The sequence below is a fragment of the Oncorhynchus keta genome, unplaced genomic scaffold (assembly GCF_023373465.1).
Source record: "Oncorhynchus keta strain PuntledgeMale-10-30-2019 unplaced genomic scaffold, Oket_V2 Un_scaffold_1526_pilon_pilon, whole genome shotgun sequence".
Taxonomy (NCBI): domain Eukaryota; kingdom Metazoa; phylum Chordata; class Actinopteri; order Salmoniformes; family Salmonidae; genus Oncorhynchus; species Oncorhynchus keta.
In genome coordinates, this window is record NW_026290798.1 from 454,312 (window position 1) to 472,445 (window position 18,134).

General features: G+C 42.1%; 2 protein-coding genes and 1 long non-coding RNA gene across 4 annotated transcripts in view; 2 read left to right on the forward strand and 1 right to left on the reverse strand.

Moving 5' to 3' along the window:
• The first annotated feature begins 5,988 nt into the window (after positions 1–5,988).
• On the forward strand, positions 5,989–11,265 carry LOC118375632 (casein kinase II subunit beta-like). 2 transcript variants are annotated; one of them, XM_052514120.1, is made up of 7 exons: positions 5,989–6,066; positions 6,980–7,054; positions 7,535–7,637; positions 7,968–8,083; positions 9,099–9,174; positions 9,448–9,637; positions 9,882–11,265. In XM_052514120.1, exons 2-7 carry the CDS (start codon positions 6,983–6,985, stop codon positions 9,970–9,972), a joined length of 648 nt encoding a protein of 215 aa, XP_052370080.1. In that variant the 5' UTR covers positions 5,989–6,066; positions 6,980–6,982; the 3' UTR covers positions 9,973–11,265. The 2 variants fall into 2 exon arrangements, with proteins under 2 accessions (XP_052370080.1, XP_052370079.1); XM_052514119.1 differs by lacking the exon at positions 5,989–6,066 and adding an exon at positions 6,104–6,448.
• An 885-nt stretch (positions 11,266–12,150) lies between these two features.
• LOC127927569 (uncharacterized) lies at positions 12,151–12,752 on the forward strand. Its single transcript, XR_008128015.1, has 2 exons — positions 12,151–12,360; positions 12,562–12,752. It is a non-coding gene; the product is annotated as an uncharacterized LOC127927569 (long non-coding RNA).
• A 404-nt stretch (positions 12,753–13,156) lies between these two features.
• The window catches only part of LOC118375631 (uncharacterized), a 31,790-nt gene continuing 26,812 nt past the window's right edge, over positions 13,157–18,134 (reverse strand). The window contains 5 exon segments of the mRNA XM_052514107.1: positions 13,157–14,186; positions 14,324–14,398; positions 14,470–14,598; positions 14,785–14,907; positions 17,293–17,685. Coding sequence (XP_052370067.1) covers positions 14,157–14,186; positions 14,324–14,398; positions 14,470–14,598; positions 14,785–14,907; positions 17,293–17,685 — 750 coding nt within the window. The 3' untranslated portion in view covers positions 13,157–14,156.

Consider the following 18,134-nt stretch of genomic DNA (forward strand, 5'->3'; position numbering starts at 1 on the left):
CAAAAGTTTTGAGAATGACACAAATATTAATTTTCCCAAAGTCTGCTGCCTCAGTTTGTATGATGGCAATTTGCATATACTCCAGAATGTTATGAAGAGTGATCAGATGAATTGCAATTAATTGCAAAGTTCCTCTTTGCCATGCAAATGAACTGAATCCCCCCAAAAACATTTCCTCTGCATTTCAGCCCTGCTACAAAAGGACCAGCTGACATCATGCCAGTGATTCTCTCGTTAACACAGGTGTGAGTGTTGATGAGGACAAGGCTGGAGATCACTCTGTCATGCTAATTGAGTTCAAATAACAGACTGGAAGCTTCAAAAGGAGGGTGGTGCTTGGAATCATTGTTCTTCCTCTGTCAACCATGGTTACTTCCAAAGACGTGCCGTCATCATTGCTTTGCACAAAAAAGGGCTTCACAGGCAAGGATATTGCTGCCAGTAAGATTTCACTTAAATCAACCATTCAAGGTGAGCAGTTCAAGGAGAGCAGTTCAATTGTTGTGAAGAAGGTTTCAGGGCGCCCGAGAAAGTCCAGCAAGCGCCAGAACCGTCTCCTAAAGTTGATTCAGCTGCGTGATCGGGGCACGACCAGTACAGAGCTTGCTCAGGAATGGCAGCAGGCAGGTGTGAGTGCATCTGCACAAACAGTGAGGCGAAGACTTTTTGGAGGATAGCCTGGTGTCAGGAATGGCAGCAAAGAAGTCACTTCTCTCCAAGAAAAACATCAGGGACCAACTGATATAGGACTGGGGTAAAGTAATTTTCTCTGATGAATCCCATTTCCGATTGTTTGGGGCATCCGGGAAAAAGACAAGGTGAGTGCTACCATCAGTCCTGTGTCATGCCAACAGTAAAGCATCCGGAGACCATTCATGTGTGGGGTTGCTTCTCAGCCAAGAGAGTGGGCTCACTCACAATTTTGCCTAAGAACACAGCCATGAATAAAGAATGGTACCAACACATCCTCCGAGAGCAACTTCTCCCAGCCATCCAGGAACAGTTTGGTGATGAACAATGCTCTTTCCAGCATGATGGAGCACCTTGCCATAAGGCAAAAGTGATAACTAAGTGGCTCGGGGAACAAAACATTGATATTTTGGGTCCATGGCCAGGAAACTCCCCAGACCTTAAATCCCATTGAGAACTTGTATAATAATGAGAACTTGTATATAATGACGAGATGCTCATGTCTCCTCTCTTCATTGCCACTTCGTTTGTCCCTTGGTACGTTCCATCGTGAGGAGCGCAAGTAGAGTTGCAGGCAGTGAATGGACCCTGAGAGCTTGTTTGAAATGGAAAAGTGTCGCGGTAGCTTTTGATAAAGAAGAACATCAAGACGAAGCAGCTGCATTATAAGTGGGATGCACTGTTGAGCGCTACATCCCGAGGTGTTCATGCTGACTGTACCAGTAGATCTGTACCAGTACAGAGATCTGGGAGGGATCCTGAGAGGAGTGTTGTGAGTAGTATATCTGTACCAGTACAGAGGAGGGATCCTGAGAGGAGTGTTGTGAGTAGTATATCTGTACCAGTACAGAGGGAGGGATCCTGAGAGGAGGGGTGTGAGTAGTAGATCTGTACCAGTACAGAGGGAGGGATCCTTAAGAGGAGTGGTGTGATAGAGTAGTAGATATATACCAGTACAGAGGGAGGGATCCTGAGAGGAGTGGTGGGAGTAGTAGATCTGTACCAGTACAGAGGGAGGGATCCTGAGAGGAGTGGTGGGAGTAGTAGATCTGTACCAGTACAGAGGGGGGGATCCTGAGAGGAGTGGTGTGAATAGTAGATATATACCAGTACAGAGGGAGGGATCCTGAGAGGAGTGGTGGGAGTAGTAGATCTGTACCAGTACAGAGGGAGGGATCCTGAGAGGAGTGGTGGGAGTAGTAGATCTGTACCAGTACAGAGGGAGGGATCCTGAGAGGAGTGGTGGGAGTAGTAGATCTGTACCAGTACAGAGGGAGGGATCCTGAGAGGAGTGGTGGGAGTAGTAGATCTGTACCAGTACAGAGGGAGGGATCCTGAGAGGAGTGGTGGGAGTAGTAGATCTGTACCAGTACAGAGGGAGGGATCCTGAGAGGAGTGGTGGGAGTAGTAGATCTGTACCAGAACAGAGGGAGGGACTGAGAGGATCTGTCCTGAGAGGAGTGGTGGGAGTAGTAGATATATACCAGAACAGAGGGAGGGATCCTGAGAGGAGTGGTGGGAGTAGTAGATCTGTACCAGTACAGAGGCCAACAAGTGATGTATGTTTCAGTAAGATTGGATTTTTAGCATTTATAGCAATGGTTATCAACTGTACTGCAGGGATGGAATGTAAGTTGCAGAAAATTGAGGTTGTGGTGGCAGCTGCAGAGGTATATGGGTGTGCGAGGCTTAACATCAGAAGAGTTACAGGGTGTGTTATGTGGTGATGTCCAATCCTTTCAGGTTGTTGGCATGAGGTCGGATTAAATAGATTTAAAATAGTGGAGTAGGATGGTGTTATTTAGATTTTAATTATTTTTTTTTGTCAGTAGTGTTATGTGGTAGGGTATTTTTTTAATAATTGTTTTAAAGCAAAGTATAGGGAGTTCTATTCCAGTCTAGTAGGTGGCGGTAATGCAACATATTGGATGCCAACCACCGTTAAACCTCATTGAAGAAGAAGTCTCCACCCTAACAAGTCGAATCGTTGTCCCAATGGCGGAAGGTAGGGGACAAGTTTAGGTCCAAAATAAGCCTATAGAAACGCATTGGGCTAATTTACGACAGATTTTGGTGAGAAAGAAACCTCTCGCCTCTTCCACTGGCGTGGATTCCTCTCTAGCAGAAGACCATTCAAAACAGGTGATGCGGAAGTCTTCATACTTTCCCAGCGCATTGGCTTCCGGAGCCAACTGGAACTCATGTAGAGATGGGCATTCCGGCTCTTTTCAGTGAGCCTTTGGCTCTCAAACGTCTCTTTAAAAATATATGTTTTGTATTTTTTCAAGTCAAACAGTTTGCGATAGCAATTCTAATTAAATGATTCAATTAAATCACACTCTACCTAAACACAATGTATTTAAAAATGCATTGGTTTGTTGTGAAAAAGAATGCTATTAAACTTTTGCATTTAAAGTAGAACTTTTTAATGTATATAAGCAAAGTGCATATAAATCTAACAATTATCAACCACTATCACTAGCAGGCCTGCTAGTTTCTCAAAGCTCCACTACAGCTAGCTTCACAGTTGGGTGCACAGTTCGCATATGCCGTGGTAGGTTGTGCGTAGAACCTGCTTTATATGAGATTTTTGGGGGCAAATTCTACACTGTGCTCTAACATTGTCTACATTATTAAAATGCATCCAACTGCTACTGTGCTTCTGACTCATTTTCCAGCTGTTTTCACAGCTGTCCCTCCTCTCTCTCATGGCTGTATGAGGCATCAAAGCCAAAGGAACTGAGTAACATTAAGAAATGCTATAGATGGAAGGAATGCAGTTTGGAAACCTACCAAAAAACAATTAGGCAACAACAAATTCAATCCCTTTTAGACAATTTCCTGGGTAAAACGTTCCACTGTAATAGTGAAGGTGTAAACTTGGCAGTAGAACATCTTAACAGTATATAATATCTCTCAGCTTCCCTATCAAATCTAAAAATCTCCAATAGAAAACCGAAGAAAATGAACAACAATGACAAATGTTTTGATGAAGAATGCAAAAATCTAAGAAAGAAATTGAGAAACCTGTCCATCCAAAAACATAGAGACCCGGAAAACCTGAGTCTACGCCTTCACTATGGTGAATCACTAAAACAATACAGAAATACACTACGGAAAAAGAAGGAACAGCACGTCAGAAATCAGCTCAATGTAATTGAAGAATCCATAGACCCGAACCACTTCTGGGAAAATTGGAAAACACCAAACAAACAACAACAAGAATAATTATCTATCCAAAATGGAGAAGTATGGGAAAACCACTTCTCTAATCTTTTTGGCTCTATAACAAAGAACAAAGAGCAAAAACATATACATGATAAAATACAAATCTTAGAATCAACTATTAAAGACTACCAGAACTCACTGGATTTTCCAATTACCTTGAATGAGCTACAGGACCAAATAAAACCCTTCCAACCCAAAAAGGCCTGTGGTGTTGATGGTATCCTTAATGAAATGATCAAATATACAGACAACAAATTCCAATTGGCTAAACTAAAACTCTTTAACATCATCCTCAGCTCTGGTATCTTCCCCAATATTTGGAACCAAGGATTGATCACCCCAATCCACAAAAGTGGAGACAAATTTGGCCTCAATAACTACCGTGGGATGTGCGTCAACAGCAACCTTGGGAAAATCCTCTGCATTATCATTAACAGCAGACTCGTACATTTCCTCAATGTACTGAGCAAATGTCAAATTGGCTTTTTACCAAATTACCGTACAACAGACCATGTACTCACCCTGCACACCCTAATTGACTATCAAACAAACCAAAACAAAGGCAAAGTCTTCTCATGCTTTGTTGATTTCAAAAAAGCCTTTGACTCAATTTGGCATGAGGGTCTGCTATACAAATTGATGGAAAGTGGTGTTGGGGGTAAAACATACAACATTATAAAATCCATGTAGACAAACAACAAGTGTGAGGTTAAATTGGGCAAAAAAACACACACATTTCTTGCCACAGGGCCGTGGGGTGAGACAGGGATGCAGTTTAAGCCCCACCCTCTTCAACATATATATCAACAAATTGGCGCGGGCACTAGAAAAGTCTGCAGCACCCGGCCTCACCCAACTAGAATCTGAAGTCAAATGTCTACTGTTTGCTGATGATCTGGTGCTTCTGTCACCAACCAAGGAGGGCCTACAGCAGCACCTAGATATTCTGCACAGATTCTGCCAGCCCTGACAGTAAATCTCAGTAAGAACAAAATGATGGTGTTCCAAAAATGGTCCAGTCACCAGGACCACAAATAAAAATTCCATCTAGACACCGTTGCCCGAGAGCACACAAAAAAACTATACATACCTTGGCCTAAACATCAGCGCCACAGGTAACTTCCACAAAGCTGTGAACGATCTGAGAGACAATGCAAGAAGGGCATTCTATGCCATCAAAAGGAACATAAAATTCAACATACCAATTATGAACTGGCTAAAAATACTTGAATCAGTCATAGAACCCCCAAGATTTCAATAAATGGGACAAACACCAAATTGAGACTCTGCATGCAGAATTCTGCAAAAATATCCTCTCTGTACAACGTAGAACACCAAATAATGCATGCAGAGCAGAATTCGTCCGATACCCACTTATTATCAAAATCCAGAAATCCAGCCATCACCTACAGAGAGATGAACCTGGAGAAGAGTCCCCTAAGCAAGCTGGTCCTGGTGCTCTGTTCACAAACAGACCCCACAGAGCCCCAGGACAGCAACACAATTAGACCCAACCTAATCATGAGAAAACAAAAAGATAATTACTTGACACATTGGAAAGATTTAACAAAAAAACAGAGCAAACTAGAATGCTATTTGGCTCTAAACAGAGAGTACCCAGTGGCAGAATACCTGACCACTGTGACTGACCCAAATGTAAGGAAAGCTTTGACTATGTACAGACTCAGTGAGCATAGCCTTGCTATTGAGAAAGGCCGCCGTAGGCAGACATGGCTCTCAAGAGAAGACAGGCTATGTGCACACTGCCCACAAAATGAGGTGGAAACTGAGCTGCACTTCCTAACCTTCTGCCCAATGTATGACCATATTAGAGACACATATTTCCCTCAGATTACACAGATCCACAAAGAATTCGAAAACACACCCAATTTTGATAAACTCCCATGTACATAATATGACATTTGTAATGTCTTCATTCTTTGAAACTTCTGTATGTGTAATGTTTACTGTTGATTTGTATTGTTTATTTCACTTTTGTATATTATCTACCTCAGTTGCTTTGGCAATGTTAAAACATGTTTCCCATGCCAATAAAGCCCCTTGAATTGAATTGAGTTGGCTCGGCCCTCCCTCACGCATCTTTGGTTCATTGGTTGACACTACGTGTCTGATTGACAGGAACAACAGGTGAGGCTGTTAGTCTTAGCACAGTCAGAACGAAAGTATGCGCTTGAGCATTTAGGCCTATATCGTAAAAATAAAAATAAATCGTTATTTGAATTAGTTAATTATATTAATTTAAATCTTTGTATTATTAATATCTTATTTTTTTTAAATATTTGTATAAATAGATTGGGCTCTTCTGATATGCTCTTAGAGCCGACTCGTTCGCGAACGACCCATCACTAATACTCGCGGTTTGACTGGAACAACAAACTGTTCATCAACACAGGTCGGAGAAGCCGAAGATTCCACCGGAAGTAGCATTCTTGTTTAAAGCAGTTAGCTAAGGTGTTAGCTAGTTAGCAAAGTAGCTACCGGTAGATATATCTAGCTAACATAAAAGAGGGTGAGTAAACGTGTGCTGACACAACACATTTGGTTTTACACAGTACTAAATTCATTGTTTACTTTCAAATCAGTATGTATTTCATGCGTGTGGAAAATGTCCGTTACCTAGCTAACGTTATTAAACTAATGTAACTAGCTAGTAAACACGGGGTTAGCTAGCTAGTGTTATCAATGTAGCTAACGTTAGCTAGCTTGAGTTCTTTATGCATAATTTGACTAATAACAATAGGTTTTTGCTCTAGCGCAGTACTAACACATCTGGGCTTGATGATTTGATGAATTAGCTAGCTAACATCTGGGGCAGAAATAAAGCCTGCAGTGTGCACATACTTCAGGTCCCTGGATCAGAATGGAATACACCACTAGCTAATATCACATTTTATTGGTCACGTACACATGGTTAGCAGATGTTATTGCGAGTGTAGCGAAATGCTTAGCCCAGCTAGCTTTATATTCTAGTACTACAATGGAAATTCTGAAATACATGTAATTTTTGCATGCCGTTGCACCATCACCCCCACTTGTTCAGAGGATGAGCAGCTCGGAGGAGGTGTCCTGGATCTCCTGGTTCTGTGGCCTGAGGGGGAATGAGTTTTTCTGTGAGGTGAGTAGATAGCTAGTTATGTCAGAACATCAAAGCATGAGAAGGACAGACAGGGGAAATACTATTGCTCTGACTTAGCCAACTGTTTGTGAAGCTAGTTGATCCTTTGAAATACAGAATGAACTGTTACAACTACCAGCCAAATATACCCAAAACACAGATGGAGAATTCCATGTGAAAGAGGACCAAAACACAGTGTTTAAAGTCGTGGGGTGGTTTTGTATTGGTGCCATAGTGTGTAACCGTGACATAAGCTTGTTATGGCGTGGTGGTAGCTTCTGATATTCCAGCACAGTGCACCGTGTAGGCTACGTTGCTTAATTCTACCTTTAACTCTTCTGCTTGTCTTAATTGCCAATACTGAAGTAATCCCTTTAACCTGTTATGCAATTGACCAACCTTGGCCAATTCATAAAGAGTAGTAGACTGTGTTTGGCAGCTGAAAGCTACTAACCATGTTGATCCATTCCACTTTACCAGGTTGATGAGGACTACATTCAGGACAAGTTTAACCTGACAGGGCTCAATGAGCAGGTGCCTCACTACCGCCAGGCCCTTGACATGATCCTGGACCTGGAACCAGGTGAGCTCATCACTACACCGTCTGGCATGACTTCACACTGACACTTCCTATAGGCTAATTTATCACTTCTGTTTGTATTTACAAGTGCCTTTCAAAAGACACAAGGACACAGTACTGTGACTACATACTTTGATTCAGTGCATCTATAGGTTGAAGTCTACCTTGTGTTGATCTGAAAGCCTGACTTATGTGTGTGTGAATATAGACAGGAAAGACCTGCATATGCTATAATGCTGCCTCCCAGTGCTTTATTCATGCACCATGTCACTATAGGCTTCTGTGTACCTTGTGTGTTGATCTGAAAGCCTCACTGTCATGTCTGTCTGTCAGATGAGGAGTTGGAGGACAACCCCAACCAGAGTGACCTGATAGAGCAGGCAGCAGAGATGCTGTACGGGCTGATCCACGCACGCTACATCCTCACCAACAGAGGCATCGCTCAGATGGTAGTAAACCCTAGATCTGTATATATTGTTCTGGAGTTTGGATAATCTCTATATCAGTGGTCTCCAACAGGTAGACTGTGAGCTACCAGTAGCTCGCAGCCCACCTAGGAGTAGCTCGCCAATCAATTCTGAAATTACATGCATTTTCTTCATGTGTTCTGTGGCAAACTGTCATAAATGTGAAGCTCCCGGCTATCAAAGCCACAGTGACATTGTCCAACCCCTAGTTAGCCACTATTGGCTTAAAAAGCCACGCGTAACACAATCTGCCAATTTAATTTCCAGCAATATTGCCCCTGTCTGTTTAGGGCGCTCATTTGTCTGAGTCTGTGTGTAGCTAGATAGCGACCGGAAGTCTTTTGGGTAGACTGAAAAAACGTTCAATTAAATGCATATTGCAAAGTAGGCAGAAAGTCTGACAGAACTATCATGATGATTATTTGTATCAATGAGGTGCTGATTTGTTTTGCAAACTCTGTCATGACGTGCTGCAGCAATAGGTAACAGCAGCAACATCACTAGACTGACACATTCCTCTCTTGCGAGATGTGCAATTAAAGGGTACATTACACTCAAATTAAAATGTGTTTGTTTTTTTCCTAGACCTCAAAGGGTCTTCTCATGTGATTTTAAGCTTTGACATGGACTCAGAACATCCATTTTCCATCTTTCTCTATGAACAATTGTAATATTGAGCAAATGTAAAAATTAAAAATAAATCTCAAACCAGGAGAAATAAAACAGCGAAAAGAGAATTCAGGAACGTTTTAGTGGGTCCACTTAGTTGTCTATTAACCGTTATTTTGCCAGGTATATTGACAAAACAACTATTTGAAAGCTATAAAATAAAAATGTAGCTTGTGACCTGCTTCATTTTTTTTGTTTTAAGTAGCTCGTGCTAAAAAGGTTGGAGACCCCTATTCTAAATTCTACCTGTCCGTTTATGTAGTTAGTTTGGCCTTCTTGGACTAGCTGTGTGACCATGTTACACACTGAAATAGTTTTTGGTTTGCAGCTGGATAAGTACCAACAAGGGGACTTTGGCTATTGCCCAAGAGTGTACTGTGAGAATCAACCCATGCTTCCTATTGGTGAGTTTGACTTTAATGTATTCATACTCCTGTTCATTTACAGAACATGCCTCTTCTCTTTTCATGGAATTGAACCATTTCTCTCCAGTCACATTTTGAACTATATCACAGATTGTCAGCAGTATTTCACACAGGTCTGAGGGAATCTTCAAAAAGATTACTCTTGCTTGCACAGTAAATATATTTGATCAATATTTAATTGCCAGCTGACAGCAGAATAGATGTCTGTGCCCTCAGCGGTGTTACATAATGTTGATCTCTCCTCTCCCATAGGTCTGTCAGACATCCCAGGTGAGGCGATGGTGAAGCTGTATTGTCCAAAGTGCATGGATGTGTACACCCCCAAGTCCTCCCGGCACCACCACACGGACGGGGCCTACTTTGGGACAGGCTTCCCCCACATGCTATTTATGGTGCACCCAGAGTACCGGCCAAAACGACCTGCCAACCAGTTTGTGCCAAGGTTTATTTCTATAATTATCTTTATCTTTGCAAATTCATCAAGATGCTCTGTTTACCCCATTTGATTTGTTCGTGTTATTACTTAATTCATGTTCAGCTGGGAACTGTAACAAAAACCATTTGCTTGATTTGAAGATTACATTTTCTTCCCTCGGTAAGGAGATTGAGACATGTTAGCATAATGTCAGCCTTCTACAATCCACACGGTTATTGTGTTGTAATATTTAGTTATTGTTTTTTCTCAGGCTATATGGCTTCAAGATCCACCCCATGGCTTATCAACTCCAACTCCAGGCTGCCTCCAGCTTCAAGAGTCCTGTGAAGGCTATTCGCTAGAACTTACACACCCGGCCGGGAAAGAGACATTTTGACTTGGTTGGAATGAAAGAAGTGGATTATGTAGCTCAATAAATGCTTGTTAAAAACACATTCTGACAGATACAATACATACATGTAGATCAGGGATGGGAAACTCCAGTCATTGTAGGTCGCAGTATTACCCTTCATAGCAAACACAGCTGATTCAACACATTGTATTCTAAACTGATGATCATGATGAGTTAATTATTGAAGTCAGGTGTGTTAGCTGCAGCAAAAATATGGCACCAATCAGGCCCCAGAAGGACTGGAGTTGACCATCCCTGATGTAGTTAATGTCGACGTCCGGACCAGGCCATCATCTGTTACACAGGATGCTCTTTGGTGATTGTCTCCCTCTGTGCTTTAGCCGATCATAACCCTACTGACTACAATCGTGCAACTCTTCCCCTCTCCTTGACAGGACCCAATCTTTCAAACCTGTTTTCAGTTTGGCTCGCTAAGGCAGGGTTTTCCAAACTCAGTCCTGAGGCCCCCCTCAGGTGCACGTTTTGGTTTTTGCCCAATTCTGATCTTTTGCCCACGTATTGTCAAAAGAGCTGATGTGATTGGTCAGAGTTGGGCAGCCTGTGTGAGCACATCCTAATACCTGTTGTCACACTACCATGCTGACCTGCACAGTATTGGGCTGGCTCAGATACATTCTCTACGTGGTTGCCTTTCCTGCATGGTTCCATTACCGAGGGTGGACACAACTTAGCAGTGTGAAAAGGCTGATATAAAACGATCTTCAATGATTGTTCATATCCAGATGATTGGCTGAGAATCCAATTAACAACCAGTTTGATATGTATTATAGATTCTGCACAAATTACATTTAAGACAAGAGTTTATTAGATGTATAAGATATGTTCTCAGGGTGAATGGCAACATGGGTTTGCTTTGTGCTGACATAAAATACCAGTGCTGGGACACTCACTGTCCCAAAGTGAAAATGTTTGGGCCACTTAAGCCATCATTAGTTGTGAACATGTCCATGACAGCAGAGTTGTCTCTTGACTGGACACTGAGACGCATGGTTTCTCTTGCATTGGTCTGTTACAATATTAAGTGGTATTGAACACACAGGTGGATGTCTTTCATGTTGATAACCTATAGCTACAAACAGTTTACATTATGGTACTACATTTTACATTAATAATGTTTTTCTTTCAGTCTACAATTCCAGTGGTAATGCTATTATTGATTTTCTGAAGTCTGTATGCAAGCATCTGGAATTAAGAGTTTTTAATAAAATTGTATTTCTTACAATTCTATTGGTCACCTTTTATTAAAACATGTTCTTACTGTGACTGAAATCCTGCTCAGACAGACACTACACACCACCTGATAATTCATCCTGATTTTATTTAATTTTAAAGACAGGGATATGTCACAAAAGCAATAAGTTTACATATCTAAAAGCGAATGCTTCCGCTGAGATTCTAGTTTATGACCTCAAGATCTTTCGAGCTAATAGTTTGTGCCACCTTCACAAACTTCTTCAGAGGGGAAGAAAGGTCTGCTACCAATTGTCATTCTCTAAAAGGGTTCTCATACAAGTATCTTTATCTGATCTACAAAAGGACAGGGTACAGCAACTGGTAGAGGAATCTACTCTAAAACAGGTGGTAAGAAAGATTTACAAACTAGATGATTATTATGAATGTGACTGTGTCTAAAAGCCTGCGAACAGGCGTGTTTTAAAAAACATCCCAGTACAAAGAATCACATGAAACAGTCTCTACTTTACAAAGAAATTATGGTAGAACATGTACAAAAGGACTAAATATGTTCCCCTGTATGAAAGAAAAGCCACACACTGGGACAGCTGCCTTTTGATAGTGATAAATACATCTTGCACAGGAACTACTGTGTTTAAGAGCTCAGAATCATTTGGACCCATCTGCAGGGCTAGAATGTACATCAAGACTGAACATTCTTCATACAATCATATACAGAAGGGTTTTGTCCTGCAGTATTGATAAAGACATAAAACCTGAGAAACAGACTAAAGCATTGTTTCATCAAATCAACAACAACAGGTTTGAAAATCAATCACGTTTCTATCTAAAATCATTTTCAGGGACAAAACATATGTACAGGACTTTCCATTGCTCTCACATCAGACTGCATGGGGCAGTCCTAGAGGTCAATGGTGTGTTAAAAGAGGAACAAGAAACAATGCTGAATATGTACTGGGAAACATAGGGTCACTCCCATTGCTCTCACATCAGACTGCATGGGGCAGTCCTAGAGGTCAATGGTGTGTTAAAAGAGGAACAAGAAACAATGCTGAATATGTACTGGGAAACATAGGGTCACTCCCATTGCTCTCACATCAGACTGCATGGGGCAGTCCTAGAGGTCAATGGTGTGTTAAAAGAGGAACAAGAAACAATGCTGAATATGTACTGGGAAACATAGGGTCACTCCCATTGTTGCATGGGGCAAGAGAGGAAGGTCAATGGTGTGTTAAAAAGAAAAGAAACAATGCTGAATATGTACTGGGAAACATAGGGTCACTCCCATTGCTCTCACATCAGACTGCATGGGGCAGTCCTAGAGGTCAATGGTGTGTTAAAAGAGGAACAAGAAACAATGCTGAATATGTACTGGGAAACATAGGGTCACTCCCATTGCTCTCACATCAGACTGCATGGGGCAGTCCTAGAGGTCAATGGTGTGTTAAAAGAGGAACAAGAAACAATGCTGAATATGTACTGGGAAACATAGGGTCACTCCCATTGCTCTCACATCAGACTGCATGGGGCAGTCCTAGAGGTCAATGGTGTGTTAAAAAAAAGAAACAATGCTGAATATGTACTGGGAAACATAGGGCCACTCCCAAAAGTAAAAAAAAAAAAAAGACAATATTGATATCAGACTGATGGGGCTACTATTGTGTAGGATATGAACAATGCTCAATATGTACTGGGAAACTTAAACACCTCTAGAGGTCAATGGTGTTTGAACAAATACTATAAAAGCAGTAATGCTATAAAATAGAGTAAACATTTCAAAACAGATAGTTGTCATCACGTCAAAGTTTATACCGAGGGTCATCGTTTTGGCCTGACATAGTAGTATTACACATGTTAACATGGCTGGTTAAGTAAGAGATATTTTACCTGAGCAGAGAACAAAACCAAAACAGACATGGTTGTTGGAGTATGCAATATCTTTGTTCAATACTTTTAAGTGAGGTATGTCATTTCAATTTGAATATTCAATAAAAAAAAAGAATATTCCTCAATTATAAACATAAACTCAAAGGAGTTATCCCTTTCCAAAAATACATCTAGTTTCTGTCCAGCATCTTAATCTGATTAATCTGAAAAAGTCTGATAATGTTATTACTTAAAGCCCAGTTGAAAACAGTGCATTTCTGTCAAAATGAGCATGTTAAAGGGAGACTCAGTAAAATGCCTCGACCAGCACCGCAGATACTGAGATGAGCGAGACGCAAGACTTTGCTCTCACACAGTATCTGCGCATGTGCACGGGTTCACTTCACTCTGTTCACAGCGTTGGAACCATGGCACCAAAACAGCAGAGAAATCGAGCCTCTTGCTTCAACGCTCTTAGTTGTTTGGCTGAAATTGACCCACTACGCTGTTTACTTTCTGCATCTGCGTCATATCGCTGAGTCCACACTTAAACTCAATGATACAGTAGTAGCAATACAAACAACAGAAAAATATGTTGTAAATAAACATTTAAAAGAAAATGACCTAAATGCTCTTAGAACTGAAATGGTTCATCTTTCCTACTATAATAATTTAAAAAAAGAGTAATTTGGCGAAATATGAGGTTTGAGTGGAATAAACCAAAATGAAGCCACCATACAGTCAGAACAGCAGTATGGAAAGAGAGGACACAATAGGCTTTCTCCCTGGCCTGTTCATATCCCACTGGGCAGGGAGACACCAGGATGCATCCCAAATGGCACCATATTCCCTTTATAATGCACTACTTTAAACCAGGGCTCTGGTCAAGAGATGCAACCACAGTGGTTCTGGAGGGGACCAGTCAGGACACAATGTCCGTATGGGTTGAGGAGGTGGGGGTGGCTCTGGGACAGGGAGGTTAGTCTGTACTACAAAGCTCTGGTGTCTTGAGCATCAGATCCATAGGGCTCCCTGACTGTGTGTTGATCTGAATCACATTGCTGTTGCTCCGCCATCACTTCCCTGCAGGAGACAAAGCTTCAGTTAACCTCCACCTAGCTGGTTGTACACATTATGACAAAAATGTGTCACAGAGAAGCATTGTGTTTGACCAGGCCTTGGTGTGTGTAGAAGGAGCCGTCATAGACACCGTACTGTACCTGGTCATCCTCTGAGTCGGCAGTGATGACGATCCTCTTCTCCACTCTGGTCGCTGACGCTCCTCCTTTCACCACCTGGGACAAGATAAATAGTCAGAGGCCATGACACAGCTGAGGTGTGTGTGCGGTCTATGGTGTGCCCTTACCTTGGAGATGTGAGTGGTGGTGGTAGTAATGGAGGTGCCACTGGTTTCCCTGCTGCTCTCTGAGGTAATGGACTGAATGCTGCTCAGTGCTGTGGCCTCTTTCCCCCAGTCTGTCCCATCAACTGACACCTGAGAGGAAACAAACAGAAATAATGGCTCCATGGTAACACCTCAGTCATAGGTGCACTGTACTGAACGTTTCAGAATGAAATGCCATGTATAGATCCCTGAACACGGCCCTGATTGTACCCTGTGGAGGTGGAACCACAGAGTTCCCCAGCTGTAGCATCATCTATATGATCATGGGTTGGCTACCTCTGCAGACTCGTAGCTGATAGTCTGGGTCTGAACGATAGGGACATCCTTAGTGGAGACGTCAGTAGGGAGGGAGATGGACACGTCTGTGATGGTGACTGTCTGGGTCTGCACCAGAGGGGGCTGGGGTGGGAGGAGAACACACTCCAGTCAGTTTGACTGAACGTTGCACATCGACATGAGAAGAGCCGACATGGTTCCTTTCTTCTATACATGTCAAACAGACATATAGGCTCTATATCATATCATTATATCTGAACCTTACATGATGTTGTGTCCAGTGTTTATATACATTATTGGTTGTGCCCAATTGAACATTGCACAGCTGTAACTTTCCAATGTTTCATCAACCACGCCCCTCAAACCACACCTCTCTTTTCATTCACAACTGATTGGGTCCCTCGTTCCCACTCCCCATTCTAGTTTTACCAAGATGTCCTTCCCACCACCACGAGGTTTGAGAGAGAAAGACAATTCATCTAGTGTGTGTCAGAGAGAGAAAGACAGTTCATCTAGTGTGACAATTCATCTATCAGAGAGAAAGACAATTCATCTAGAGAGAAAGACAATTCATCTAGTGTGTGTCAGAGAGAGAAAGACAATTCATCTAGTGTGTGTCAGAGAGAGAAAGACAATTCATCTAGTGTGTGTCAGAGAGAGAGAAAGACAATTCATCTAGTGTGTCAGAGAGAGAAAGACAATTCATCTAGTGTGTGTCAGAGAGAGAAAGACAATTCATCTAGTGTGTGTCAGAGAGAGAAAGACAATCTAGTGTGTTCAGAGAGAGAAAGACAATTCTATCTAGTGTGTCAGAGAGAAAGACAATTAATCTAGTGTGTGTCAGAGAGAGAAAGACAATTCATCTAGTGTGTGTCAGAGAGAGAAAGACAATTCATCTAGTGTGTGTCAGAGAGAGAAAGACAATTCATCTAGTGTGTCAGAAAGAGAAATACAATTAATCTTGTGTGTCAGAGAGAGAAAGAGTCAGAGAAAGACAATTCATCTAGTGTGTGTCAGAGAGAGAAAGACAATTCATCTAGTGTGTGTGTGTGTCAGAGAGAGAAAGACAATTCATCTAGTGTGTGTCAGACAATTCATCTAGAGAGAAAGACAATTCATCTAGTGTGTCAGAGAGAGAAAGACAATTCATCAGAGAGAGAAAGACAATTCATCTAGTGTGTCAGAAAGAGCAATTCATCTAAGAGAAATACAATTAATCTTGTGTGTCAGAGAGAGAAAGACAATTAATATTGTGTGTCAGAGAGAGAAAGACAATTCATCTAGTGTGTCAGAGAGAGAAAGACAATTCATCTAGTGTGTGTCAGAGAGAGAAAGACAATTCATCTAGTGTGTGTCAGAGAGAGAAAGACAATTCATCTAGTGTGTGTCAGAGAGAGAAAGACAATTCATCTAGTGTGTGTCAGAGAGAGAAAGACAATTCATCTAGTGTGTGTCAGAGAGAGAAAGACAATTAATCTAGTGTGTGTCAGAGAGAGAAAGACAATTCATCTAGTGTGTGTCAGAGAGAGAAAGACAATTCATCTTGTGTGTCAGAGAGAGAAAGACAATTCATCTAGTGTGTCAGAGAGAAAGACAATTCATCTAGTGTGTGTCAGAGAGAGAAAGACAATTCATCTAGTGTGTGTCAGAGAGAGAAAGACAATTCATCTAGTGTGTGTCAGAGAGAGAAAGACAATTCATCTAGTGTGTCAGAAAGAGAAATACAATTAATCTTGTGTGTCAGAGAGAGAAAGACAATTAATATTGTGTGTCAGAGAGAGAAAGACAATTCATCTAGTGTGTGTCAGAGAGAGAAAGACAATTCATCTAGTGTGTGTCAGAGAGAGAAAGACAATTCATCTAGTGTGTGTCAGAGAGAGAAAGACAATTCATCTAGTGTGTGTCAGAGAGAGAAAGACAATTCATCTAGTGTGTCAGAGAGAGAAAGACAATTCATCTAGTGTGTGTCAGAGAGAGAAAGACAATTCATCTAGTGTGTGTCAGAGAGAGAAAGACAATTCATCTAGTGTGTGTCAGAGAGAGAAAGACAATTCATCTAGTGTGTGTCAGAGAGAGAAAGACAATTCATATTGTGTCAGAGAGAAAGACAATTCATCTTGTGTCAGAGAGAGAAAGACAATTCATCTAGTGTGTGTCAGAGAGAGAAAGACAATTCATCTTGTGTCAGAGAGAGCGCTTGAAAGAGAGGAATAGCGACACGGTCCTTATCTCTTCCCATCACCCCCAACACCAGAGAAAACACCATCACTGTGCACCACCTCTGCAGCCGGCTCTAGCAGAACTCAACCATCCTGACCAACACCAGTATGACTACAGTACAGATTCAGTGTTTACAGTTTGGATTCCTTGTAGCCATGCTGCAGAAGGGTGAGTGTACACTGTCCCCCATGGAATCACCCAGACAGAGCAGAGGACAGGCAGAGTACAGGTAGAGGACAGGCAGAGGAGTCAATCAACAGGAGCTGGTCAGGGCAGAGGGAGGGCTACCTGGAAACAGCGTATGACATGGGGAACACCGCTCACGAAATAGGAGGTGTGGGAGGCTCCAGTTATCCTCCCAGACTGCTCCCCCCTTGACCCTGGGTCTGCCGGCTCCTCCTCCTCCAGCACTGTACCCTGGAGCTGATAGGAGTGGGGCAGCTGTGCCCTCTCCACCTCAACGGTGGTGGTCCCAGAGCTAACATGCTCATCATCCTGATCACATGGCCCTGCCACCCCAGGTGCATCATGGGATTTGGAGTCAACCCTATCAGGCCCAGTTTCTGTGCTAGCAGGGCTGGGGCTGGGCCCCCCCGATGGTCTTACAGTGCTGCTGGACTCGTCCTGTTGTAGCGCTGCCTTAGTGTCCAGCTCTTCCCTTATAGGAGTAATACACACACTCTAGAGGAAAGACACAGCACACATATATCCACTGTGTGAACAACAGCAGGGAATGAAACAATGTTTTCCACCATCAAACATGTTCAGCAAGAATTTATTGCATTTTTGGGGGCGGTCAAAATTGATTGTCAAAGGGGCATGCAGCAGGACAAAATATATTGCAGTTGACAAGAGTGTTTTACCAAATACCAGTGAACGAAACATAGGTCATGTATACTATAACATTTGATCAAGCTGCCCCAAAGTTACCTCGTCAGTGTTAGATGTGCCTAAAAAAAAATAACAGTGAATTGTGATGAGGTATACACTGTATACTCAAAAATACACTGTAGCTGTCCACTAGTGCAGGGTTCATGTGCTTTTGTAGACTTCATACATGAAATACCACAACACGCCACTAACTAATCCTACTATGACATATGACAACATTGATGTCTGTCTGGATGTGT

Bases quoted from the DNA above. Each gene is read 5' to 3' on its own strand.
- LOC118375632 (XM_052514120.1), top strand. From the start codon at position 6,983: ATGAGCAGCTCGGAGGAGGTGTCCTGGATCTCCTGGTTCTGTGGCCTG. The intron at 7,638-7,967 runs GTGAGCTCATCA...TCTGTCTGTCAG, and splicing joins GATCCTGGACCTGGAACCAG to ATGAGGAGTTGGAGGACAAC. The intron at 9,175-9,447 runs GTGAGTTTGACT...CCTCTCCCATAG, and splicing joins TCAACCCATGCTTCCTATTG to GTCTGTCAGACATCCCAGGT.